Source organism: Bombus terrestris, chromosome 6 (assembly GCF_910591885.1).
Source record: "Bombus terrestris chromosome 6, iyBomTerr1.2, whole genome shotgun sequence".
Lineage (NCBI taxonomy): Eukaryota > Metazoa > Arthropoda > Insecta > Hymenoptera > Apidae > Bombus > Bombus terrestris.
This window is the reverse complement of record NC_063274.1, coordinates 22,627,390-22,640,181: the sequence shown is the minus strand read 5'-3', so window position 1 is coordinate 22,640,181 and position 12,792 is coordinate 22,627,390. Positions and strand designations below refer to the sequence as shown.

General features: G+C 34.5%; 1 protein-coding gene across 2 annotated transcripts in view; it reads left to right on the top strand.

Annotated features, from left to right (window-relative positions):
• The window catches only part of LOC100643386, a 59,442-nt gene that overhangs the window by 21,686 nt on the left and 24,964 nt on the right, over positions 1–12,792 (top strand). For both annotated transcript variants that reach the window (XM_048406429.1, XM_048406428.1), the window contains exons 4-5: positions 8,275–8,408; positions 12,477–12,678. In XM_048406429.1, the coding sequence (XP_048262386.1) occupies positions 8,275–8,408; positions 12,477–12,678 (336 nt within the window). The remainder of the gene's footprint in view (positions 1–8,274; positions 8,409–12,476; positions 12,679–12,792) is intronic.

Genomic DNA, 12,792 nt, shown 5'->3' with positions numbered 1-12,792 from the left:
CCATCAGTTCCAGTTCTAGTGTCACTCACTCATCCGCACCTTACCCCGGTCAATGCCGATGCAGTGTGACGGGGCCCCACGAGAAGGTGAGGTGACTGGCCTTGGCAGATGTGGGCCCACCAATTTTTCCGAAATTCTCCACACCGGATCGGCAAACGTAAAGGCACCGACCGGTCGCCACCCGGCTATAGGACAATATCAGATTCATCAGTGTTTCCCACGGCGTGGTACTACGCCGCGAGAACCCATATCCGTCTCGTGTTCCCCTCTTAGTTAACGACTGCTCGCAACTCGACTCTCAACTAACGACTGTCTGTTAATTCGTCTTAAGCATTCCTTTGTCTTTTCTCATAGCCCCACCACGTACGTGTTCCGCAACCGTCCGCGGCCATGGTCACGTAGGCCCCTTTTCTGAGTAACTATTCGACTGAAGGACCGACGACACATTGATGGGCCGCTTGGCCCATTGAAGTTCCCAGACCCTTTGGCGATCTATCATCCATGATACTATACTCGGCCATTCTAACAAATATATCTGATCTCAGATGTGCTCATCGTCACTCGCACTACTAACTCCAACAATGTCCCACAACTTCATATGATCAGCTAGCGTAGAGGTCGTTTGCGGCCCTTTGTGCTCACCTTTTCGCTGCACTATGTAACGCTCATCACGTAAAACTTTTACCATGCGATACAGCTCAGAGAGCTTCGAGTGGAACTTTAGCCCAAGACCGGCCTGCGTTTTCTTGATCGCCACCAGATTCCCCATCTTGCATGTTGTCACCTTTTTGCGTTTCTTGTTAAACGCTCTTCGCAGATAAAAGGTCGGATTGATAACTTGTATCACCTGAAATTTTCTCATAGCTGCCTCATTCTCGTTTTTCATTCACTCCTTAGAACTCGTGTTCTCGCCATCCTTCATCAGGGTATCAACTATCATACATTGAGAAGGGGTTCCCTGTTGCACGACATTTATGGAATCGCGAACATCAGCCGTTTTCCCCTATTTCAGCGTCGACACTTCTGAGTCGCTTCGAGTGTGTACAAGAATATCGACTCACGTGTTACCTAGCTCTTCATTTAAAGCAAAAGTCAGTTCTCTGGCTATCTGCAATTCTACGGGTTTTGAATATGTTTTTAACGTGTTCTTGGCTTGGATGATCTACATACCTCGCAGTCTACCTCTACAAACTTAAATGATCTCGTCACTGATTCGAAACTGCTTCGATTTCGCTACTACTTCATATTTACATCCATTTTTGAAATCACGCTCGTAAATACTAAGGAACCTGTCGACGTTCCACCGTCGCTTCTTTCTGACGTGCTTGTGCTGGATTTTGTTTGTTCGACTGTACAGTTCACACGATACTCTGTAAATCCTACGAAATCCTCATTACAACCATCCGTGTTGTCTCCATCCGACCCTACCATGGTTATATCCGTTGTAACCGATTCTTCTAATAAACTTTTGTTCATGATGACGATGTCCTTGAGACAAGATGAACTCATGGGAACTACAACTGACGTACATTCTGTATTTTTTTTCCCGATAGAAACATGAAGAGATCCATTCCTTTTTTCGACTACGGTCGGCTTAGCAAAGTCAGATTAAGACTCATCTATTATTCCATCTTGCTGAATTAGCTTCAATTTCGCGTACATCTACTTCTACATCTATTTTAAACACCTCCGGGAGTCTTTACGAATAGAAACGCTTCCTTTCATTATGTTTACTTTGACGGCATTCAGGAAATCTGTGCCTGTTAGGTCCCGTGACTCTCTACATAAACCACACCGCGGGCAAGATGGCAGCCAGATGTCTACACACCCTTATTGCGTAACCTCAATAGTCTTAAGGACCCACCATAAATCTTGGCATTTTCATAGTTAAGGTCCTTCAGACCAAACAAGTATCTTTTATTTCAAGTGTTCCATAAATTTATTGTCTATTCCGTTTTCTTACGTACGGTGTCTCCCGCTAGTAACTTTCTCTCAAGGGTGATTAGAACCCTTCCTTGCCCACCAACGTTTTTCTTATCCAATGAGAAGCAATGACTATTGCCCTCACTTTCCCAGCCAAAATTGTCATCGACAAATCCGATGGTCTCGTGCGTTAGACATACCCATCACTAGCTTCCCTCCGTCACGGCATCGTCACTGAAATTTACTGATTTTCCATCTTTAAAACAGTCAACATCTCTTAACAGGGTTGTCACCTTAGATCAGTCACCTATTTAACTTATATCTATACTCATCGAGCGTAACTATCTTGTCTACAAGTTGTCGGAATAAAGTGTGAACTGTAACCTATTACCTCAGTGTTATCATCAATTCAACCATCTCTATTATCCTAAACGAAATAGGGGATCGATCATTTCGTGGCGTCGATTGTCTAATTGTAACGGAAATTTGCGACTCCCGTTGGTGTGCTTCCTCGCGATCGCGTCTCTCCGCGAACGGTCGAACAGTGTCAATAATCAACGAATGTTGCATCAAGGTATCTGAAACTACATGTGCTGTTGTAATGTACGACGAGTCCATCGTCTATCAGAACATTCGTCGAAATTCTCCGAGTGTACAATTTCTTTTGGATCCGACACCGCGAAATTTAATTATTTTCTTACCTAATTTGGGCGTTCCAATTTTCACATACTGATCCGGTCGCATTAAAGGTAATTCACTATCGGTGTCTATCAGCGCGGTCAATTCGCAATCTCCGATTTTAACGCTTCTACCACGCTTCGTCTATAACAATCGCCACACACTACGAATCTCTTTAGGATTCACTCAGATTTTTGCACTTCGATGCAATGTATCCGTACTCCTGACATTTAAAACATGTGGTACCTTTGCTTTTCGTTGGACAGTCCGCACTTAGATGATCTTTGTTTCCACATAGAAAATATCGTCGCACTGGTTTCCGCGCAGCCTTGTCGCGATTCGTCCTTTTGGATCCTTCCTCAACCCGTTTGCCTCTCGTCTTCGCGTTTTTCTTTATGGCCTCGTACAGGGTTAGCTTCTCTTTTAATTCGCGAATGCCTTTGACGCCATACAGTATCATTCTGTTGGTTTCCTCGTCACGAATTCCGTCGATGATATATTTTTTTACAACCGAACTTTTCATATTCACTTGCTTCGCTATGTCGAACATTTTATAGACATATTTTTGGTATGACTCGGTTTCCTTCTTGGTTCGACGCGACAACTCTTTATGCACCTTGTACGCATTTACTTTTTGCGCAAACTCGGTACTCGACATTTCCTTCATTGTTTTCCAATACTTACAGCACTTTTCGTAGTCGACGAACAATTTTACCGAACTGCGTAAAAGCCTCTTCGCGTATATTACGCGTTGCAACATCAGTCCATTTACAAAGGTCGCACATTTCTTCAAATTCCAGTAACCAGCTTTGCACATTGACGTTGTTATCGCCACTGTATGTGCTCGTGAATTCTTCCACGTCCCTAAATGTTAAGACGTGTGTGTTTCTGCTGTCAACTTTAACTCGTGTTTTGTACACATCACGCTCTTCGTCTTCATCTTCATCGTGCTCGATTTCCAAGGCAATGAAAGCCTTTAGACGATCTTGCAGTTCTTTCTTTTTACCGGTTATTTTTAATTTTCGTTTCACGAGTTCGTCTTTCAATTCCGCGACTCTCATTGTTTCGATTAGCTCTAGCTTATCCTTCACAACGCACCTTTCTTCGACATCAACGATAATATTACCCGCGTTTGATCCTTCGCTCATCGTGGATAATGATTCGACTTGATTTCAACACAGTTTCACAATCACCATACGGATAGTTCTGTTAAACGTTTTGTTTTCTGTCTTGTTCAGTTCCGGCTTGAGCTGCCAGAATTATAGGATTTATTTATTTAGAAATATTAGAAATTAGGGTTTTCAATGATTTTTATCCTAAATGATAAGTTTATTGATAGATGGATCCATTTGCAATGGATTAAACAGAAAACGACGGTTATTTAACGTGAACTAAATATAGTAATGTGCTGTAATTAAGACAACTAAATAGATAATTCACAACTCACAACTAATAGTTTACAACTCATAGTAACTTGACAACTCAACTCTCGACTCCTCACAACTCGACTCTTAGTTAACGACTGCTCACAACTCGACTCTCAACTAACGACTCCCTGTTACTTCGTCTTTCTCCCTTAAGCATCCCTTTGTCTTTTGTCATAGCCCTAGATACAGTATCGTCAGTAAAACTTCACTTATTCTGTATCCTTAGAATAGTCATCATATCTTTACCGGTTTCTACCCTCAGATCAGTCGCATACTTGATCAGTGTATACTCAATTGTGAATATTAAGTAAAAAATAAAGTTTAATAAAAAGCAAAGTTAATATTTGTGTTACGGCTCAGCTATCTTGTTTTCATCATATAACCCTCAAATTTACGTGACACGGTCATGGTTACTTAAGCCTTTTCTCCGCGTAACTATTCGACTGAAAGACCGACGACACATTGATGGGCCACTTCGCCCACTGAAGTTTCCAGACCCTTTTGGCCGATCGGCACTTGAGCTTTCTCGTAACATTGTTTATGATTCGCCTGATATTTCTTACGCAATCTATCCACAATATCCACAATATCCAATATCCAACAATCTATCCACAATTATAAAAAAAATTTATTTAATAGTTGAGGTTAAATATTTATCTATACTTTAATTTATTAATACCTATCCTATTTGATCTTTTGGAACTTTTTATAAAAAGTTGATAAATATTTTCGTTAAAATTGTTTAATTACTTTCGCTTATAAATTGTTTATAAATGTCTTCTTTAAAATAATATGTATAACGATGTTACATTAACAATAAGTTAGAATAGTAACAATATAAGATTGATATGTATATAAGATCAAAGTGTTAATTTTTTAACATACATAAAATTGACATATTAACCAGTTTATTTTCACCGTTACGTTGCATGAAATTGTGAATTTTGCAAAGCTATTATCAAATTAATTTACGTTTGTTCCATAAAGCTCAGATATGCTAATTGTTACGTCCAGTGACTTTTTACGTAAACCAGAATCCATCTCTCAGTCGAGGCGGCCACTAGCTGTGCAAATATAATTAGTCAGACCGCAATAATCCTAAGGAACTGTCATGAAACTAAGCATTTGTATTTTACCGTTGGGGCCCTTAATTGTTATAAAATACATTCTAGTCGAGATTTTTCCTATGGTTATTGTTCCATTAGATAACAAATGGGAAGATCGGGGTTTTCCCATGTTCAACGGTCATTTCCACCTGTAATCGACTGGTGGTGGGACGACCGACATCCAGCAATAGTTTTCCTCTGCGACAGCATCGTCACCGAACTTCGCTAGTTTGTCATCCTTAGATCAGTCAACATCTTGATTAGTTTTTCATACGTTGACCAATCAATGTCTTGATTGGTTTATCAGCCTTAGATCAGTCATCTGTTTAATTTATATCTATACGCATCGAACTGTGCGTAACTGTCCATGTTCATAAAGTTGTTGGAATAAAGTGTACATTGTGACCTGTTACTTCAATGTTATAATCAGTTCAACCACCTCTATTACCTAAACGAAATAGGGGATCGATCATTTCATGGCGTCGATTACCTAATCGTAACGGGAATTTACGACTCCCGTTGGCGTGCTTCCTCGCGATCGCGTCTCTCCGCGAACGGTCGAACACTAATATTTGCATTTATGTTTCTGGAACGAAGGAAATGAATAATAGAGTAATTATGTGCAAGTATGTATAATACGCGTTTGTTACATACATCATAAAACGAGATTGATATATAATACATAAGTAGAGATGGAAGCGAGTACCATTAGATTCAATTACATCCAATATTATATCAACACATAAATGCGTATTCGGATTTATATACATGTATGTATACATGTATATGGACGAATGAAGCGGTGTGTTGGTTATACATACTGGATGTGCAATTCAGTATTCAGTATTGGATGATCAGTTCTGCGTTACATATTATACGAAATGGACATGGATTTAGCTAATTTTTATTATATGTTGCTTTGATAATCTTTTATTCGAAGTCTTACTAATAAATGGAAAATTAAAACGACGAAATAAGATGTTTTCTTTAGAAGAGCAAAATGAAAAATATCGTACTTTGGTTCGAGATTTTAAATCAATCAGATAAATTTGAGAGTGCGATTATTTTAGAATAAATTCTGAAACACATTTTTGTATTCTGCGTAGATGAAACGAAAGAAACGTTTGATAAACAATCATCATTCGTTTGAAAGATCTCGACCATGAATTCTCAGTCACAACGAATCGGATGAAAAAATTACGTATATCGACAAGTATAGACGACATCGAACGATCAATATACGTGCAGTATGTATAACATAACAAAACCACTTGCATTTATTATATTCCAAGGCGTTTAATGCGTTTATTCGTGTATGTACACGGACGTATCCGAATATGCATCCAGTACAAACGTAGCCTAAGTTGGCTCATGCCTTTTCCAGCTACGCGATTGCAATTTATATTAAAATTAAACAAAAATACATTTGTCTTCGTATGATTTTAAACTTTCATCGAACGTTAATCTGGTACTAACACTTTACTTTATTCTTTCATTGATGGACTGGTTAATTAAGCAATGTTTTCGTTTATATGGTAAAATAAAATTGTGATAAAACACAACATCCTTGCAGTAAAATTATGTGACTTTTATCGGTATAAGTCATAACAGATCCATACAGGTTAGAAGAAATTACTCGATTAAAAAAAAATATAACATATATTATCATATTATGATTTTATCATTATTATCATATTATCATTTTATAAAATATAATATATTTGCAGGTGAAATTCATAGAAGCAATAATGTATAATTGCAAATACGGAATTTATTCTTTTTGACCTAAAATGTTTTTATTATCGGAGTTCTCCTGGATAATAATTAATGGTATTTAACCAAATAATAATGTATATAATTGCAAATTGTCAAGTTATAAGCATAAATTATGAACTTTTCTTTTATTACTTAGTAATTTTTCGTATCTATTCTTCGTACTTGTAATTATTTCCTTAAGAATATCTACTTGAATAATCTATAATCTGTAATTTCATTACTAAACTCGTTAATGATCTTTAGGCGTATTTATTAATACTAATAATTCGTAATTTATGTCTTTTTAAATTTGAATTAATATAATTATTGAAATTTTACAAATTATTAGTGTTAATAAATATTCTTTTGTAACGATAATAAGTTTGGTAACTATGGAAATAAAGATTTATAAAATAATTTTAAAAAATTATACATATCAGTTGATTGTCATGTTTAACATAAACTTGTAGGATTTAGGAAAAGATGATAATGTTTGTGCAATAGTAGTCTATAAAAGACAATTGTCATTTTTCAATTTGATAATATTATTAAATAATTATTGTGGATTATTGTGGAAGAAGGCCTAGGTCCCGTGGAAAGTCCTGTCACCCTTTTAGATCACTTTCTTTCTAATACATACTACGTATATTAGAACGTATCATTCTATACATATAGTATATACACATACATATACATAGAATAATACATTCATTGGGATTAGGTTGGGATTAGGTTGTCATAGTTGTCATAGTTTGAATAATTATATTATGTTTCTAGTGCAACTTGGCTTCCAGTTACACAGTTGCTATAACAAACGAAACATTGTCTTTGTAGGTAGATATGTATATTTATCTTAATTCGGCGAACAATAGATGAATAAATTTCTATAAAATATTTTTTTCTATTAAACGTAGAATACAGCAAACTAAGAATATATTCTTTCCGAAATATTTAAACACCCAAAGGGCTAATAATCTATCAAAAATACAAAACCATTTCATTAATTATTTAATGAAATAATTATTTAATTAATTATTCATTAATTGTTATTAATTGTTATTTCATTAATTATTTAATAAATAATGCGATTGAATTTTCGAAAAAGAATATATATATATATTATTGAGTATATATATATATTGGTTAAGATATTATTAGATATTTGTTTGAATGTAATAAATTTTGTTATTACTACATACATACATAAAGGTACATTACTTACAGCTTAGTTATAGTTTATTAAAAAAGGAAAGAATGTTCTGCGTGACCTAATAAAAACGAAGCAAAAGTAAACATTTAGCGAAGTTTTCTGTAGCACTGAATTGTTCTTGCACTGGTCTTCACCAGAGTAATTCTATTCTAATTAGTGTTATGAAATTGTACAGTCCCACAGACTGAAAACCCAAAAATCACGTTCAAGAAAAACATGTACGTGGTCGGTGAAAGTTTAGAAGCAAACTGCACCTCCTCGGCTGCGCATCCAGTTCCTCACTTGACTTGGTACATAAACGGCAAGGAGGTGAGTAAATATCAAAGATATAACAGCCAACCTGTTCAACAACTCAAAACGAATTAATTTTTATTCGGTAATGTCCTTAGATTTAACCATTTAAAGTATAGCTATATTTTCATAATGTTTCTTTTTCTTCGCGTGTCATCACTCACTGGCAGCAGTTGTGTTTCACGAAATTTTCCTTTCTTTGTCTATTAACATCAACTTTATTCAAAGGATTAATTTAATTAGTAACGCTGCCGTGTATATCTTTAAAATTTTATTTATTTTCATATTGCTCGTTAATCTCAAATTTCAATTTTAATTTCCAATATACTTATATTTCCTAATACAATAAATACATAAATACATAATATTTGAAGACTACAAGGGAATTATTTCAAGAAGGCGATGAATAAAATTTCAATAATACTATAATATTCAATATTACTATAATTTCAATATTATTAGCATATACCTAGATGCATATATTTACATATGTAGATATGTAAAGCTAAAATGCAATCAACATTATATTAAAGATATATATTTCTAAACAAATTATACTAGACTTTAGACCTATATCTATGAAATTTTGTAAACAATTAAAAATATATTTAATATTATAATAATCAAAATATTTAAAGTGTTCGGTAAAGTACAAAATATATATGTATATACATTTTAAAAGCAACGAATTTAATAAACCAATTAATTTTGGTATTAAGTAAAAAGTATCTTAAGAAAAGTATCTTAGAAATTGAGCTATAAATGAAAATGAGTAATTATATTTGCGCAATATTTAAATTAATATTTTACAATTTCTTTCCTAAATAAAAAAATACAAACAGATGAAATAGATTTTTTAAATTATTTTTCTATCAATTGGCAATTTTAAAGCGTTTCATTAGGTATATTTCAAGAAAATGTGTATTCAAAGGTTGAAATTTTCGGTCCGATAAGTTGTGTAAGCTAAATCTTTAAATCTCTAAAGAGTTAAACTTTGATATTATCTTCTCGTATCCATGTGTAATACTGCTATAACTTTTTTTATAAAAGTGTACGAGAAACTCTCCGAGTTATCCTGTAATAATTCAACGCTCGATCAATGTCATTCAGCTATTTTTGTCCTTTTTTTGTTTTGAAAAATTTTGCGTCTTAAATGTAATGGAAATTTTACAGTCTGGTCCGACTAAGCCATCAAATATACATAATACATAGTAGTAACTAGATATAAACGTCATAATAAGTGACGCAATTGTTATGTAATATTTATTTTCTATGCAGATAATAATATAAGATAATAAGATAAAGAAATAATTATTTTTTAAGTCGTTCATTCTAAATTCTTCATTATTTTACTACACTTTTGAAGGATTGTAATCATGTTTCCACGATATTGAAATTTTTACTTAATTTTATTTCGTTGAAAACAATACTAAACACAAAAGGTTGTACATAAAAGTATAACGATGATTCTTTTAACTGATCAGTGAATGATATTTTTATTTTTCTTGATATGCATCGTACGACCGACTAAAAATTATAGCGATATAAGTCATGATTCTGAGAATCTGGATATTTTAACTTTTAGCTTTTAACTATCATCTCTGTAGTTTCAAATTGATTGAGTTACAATTTTATTCACTGGCGCGATATGTTTTTATGACTTGAAAAAAATATATTGAACTCTTTGTAATATCTAATAGAAGCAGAAGAGTACATTACGAAAATTGGCGATGATCTGACTTATACCACTATGATTCCCAGACCTCCATATTTGTCTATAAAAATGATTATACGGCTTTTATTAATAATAATAATATTTTAGATTTTAAGTTTGCACGATGATTATTGGATGATATATTTATGGTTTTTCAAGTTTTTAATCTTACGTTAATGTTTGTATTGACGCGACGTGGCGACGTTTTGAAAACATTGCAATTTACTTGTTCAGAACAGAGGTGAAATTGGGAAGCCTCCAAATCATCGCTAGCATACAAATACGCTCCTCGTCAAAGAGATAGCCCATGTGAGCTATCTTTAATTTCTCAATGACGCGTGTGAAGTTTTTCATCTGTAACGTATAATATCAAAACATTATGAGCCCAGGATATGCGGCTTGCTGGAAATAAGTCACAATGTCGTAGATGTTTTTACCAACCAAGAAAAACTATTCCAAACTAAAGTCGATATGTTTAGAAATTGCTCAGTAGTTCATGACCTATCAACGAGGAAAGATTACAGTATATATATTATATAAATTTGCAAGTATGGGTTACGGAAAAAAATCAAGCGAGTCTGAAAAAGAACAAATTCTTGAACTAAAACAATGACCGTTATCAGTAGCAAATATATATGTCGGAGATGTAGGGACATTGGGCCTTTCTTTTGGAAGATTTCCCAATACTTGGGCTCGGGGTGACATAACTGGTTGCCGAACGTAGCCACGGTCACGGGATGAACGAAATGTTTTACAGAGGAGGTACCCGATCGATATGTATTTGATATATGTAACTGTATCTGTCTTTTATTTTGCAATCTCCTTGGAGAGTTTTCTGTGATTGACTTGGAGGGAGTCTGAAAGTAACCCAGCGTCTGAGTTAACGTGCGTGCGTGCTACAAAATGTATTCCATTGTACAAAGAGTTTACCCGTTGACCGTGGATTCGTTATTGAGCCCAGGAACATTGTCAATAGCTTTTGTTATACTTATTAATTATTTCACGCCCAAAATTTCTAACGAAATCCCGACATATATAAGAAGAAGTCGTAAAGTAATACACAATTTCTTAAAAAATGTTGAAGATCATGGCAAAAAGAAAAGTACCGGTTGGCCGTCATTATCCGATCGTGACAAGCGAGTAATTTTGCGTGTAGCTCTCAACTCGCAGTTAATGCAAACCATTAACGAAGCAAATAATGGAAAAATCTAGTGTTAGTGTCAGTGTTTCAAGTGTTCGTCGAGTTCTACTACCCTGCAAAAATATCAAGAGGCTAAAATTGAAAAAGAAACCTTCGTTAATAACGAAGCACAAAGTAGAACGTTTACGCTTTGCAAAAGAAAGAGTGCAACTTGGATGGTCCTGATGGGTTCTAATATTATTTTCATGACACATGAAAAGAGACAATGTCAGCAATTCGACGACAAATGGGGGAGGCAGCGTGATGGCTAGCATCGGTTATTTCGACAACACAAGTATCAAGTTCATCGTTGGGAGAATGAATGGTGTCCGATACATAAATTTAATCGAAAAACAAATAAATAATCATGCAGAATGCATTTCTGGACCTGATTACATCTTTTAACAAGATAATGCACCTGTACACACATCAAGACTGGTTCAATCATACTTTAATGAAAATAATATATCTATTTTGTCGTGGCCTGCACGCACCCCGGATCTTAATATTATTGAAAATTTTTGGCCAGAACTTGTTCACAACGTATACGCGAATGGAAAGCAATATCAACACGTACAAAAATTAAAAAATGCAATTGTACGCGAATGGGATAAGTTAAATCAAAATTACATCCAGAAACTATATAAATCGATAGCAAATCGTACAATAGAAGTAATAGAAAATAAAAGGGGATGTACCCATTATTAAATAAGTACGTTTGATAAGTAATTATTGTTAGTTACAATTTATGTTGGTTATTATTTTTTTATTGTACATGTGCAATCATTTCGTTCTTAAAATAAAACAATTTTTTTTGTTACACACTAAACCTCATAATATTTTTAATTATTTTCAACGAATCAATCCTGAGCTCATAATGTTTTGATATTATACGTTACAGACGAAAAACTTTATACGCGTCATTGAGAAATTAAAGATAGTTTACAGGGGCTATCACTTTGACGAGAGGTGTAAATGGTGACAATAAGGCCCGAAGTCGTTACGTCAATTTCAGGTCTGCCATAAACGAGTAGACTGTAACAATATATTCGAAACATTTGCATAACTCCAACGCATCGTTAGAACACGATCGATGCCCGAAAAGCCATAAACACGTTATCCAATAATAATATTTTTGCCAAAATTTATTCTGACCAAATTTCATGAGCTTTTTGTGTGTTATACTATGTAGGTGGATATTAGTCTGGTAAACCACTATCCTCACACGTATCACGAACACCAACTAATGTCAGCTACTGCAAAACTAACGATAGAAGCATCCGCGTTGCATGCAGGGGAAAATGGTTATTTGGAAATCAGTTGCTCTTCAACTATTCCTGATTACCCATTACATCACGTGCAGTATGCTGATGTTAGGACGGAATCGGTTTCAGGTAATTATTCCGCTTAATATAATTTTTAACAATTATATTTTCGTTTCAATCTTTCATTTTAGAATTTATTAACGTATTTATTTTATTATTTTATTAAAATTATGAATATGGAGT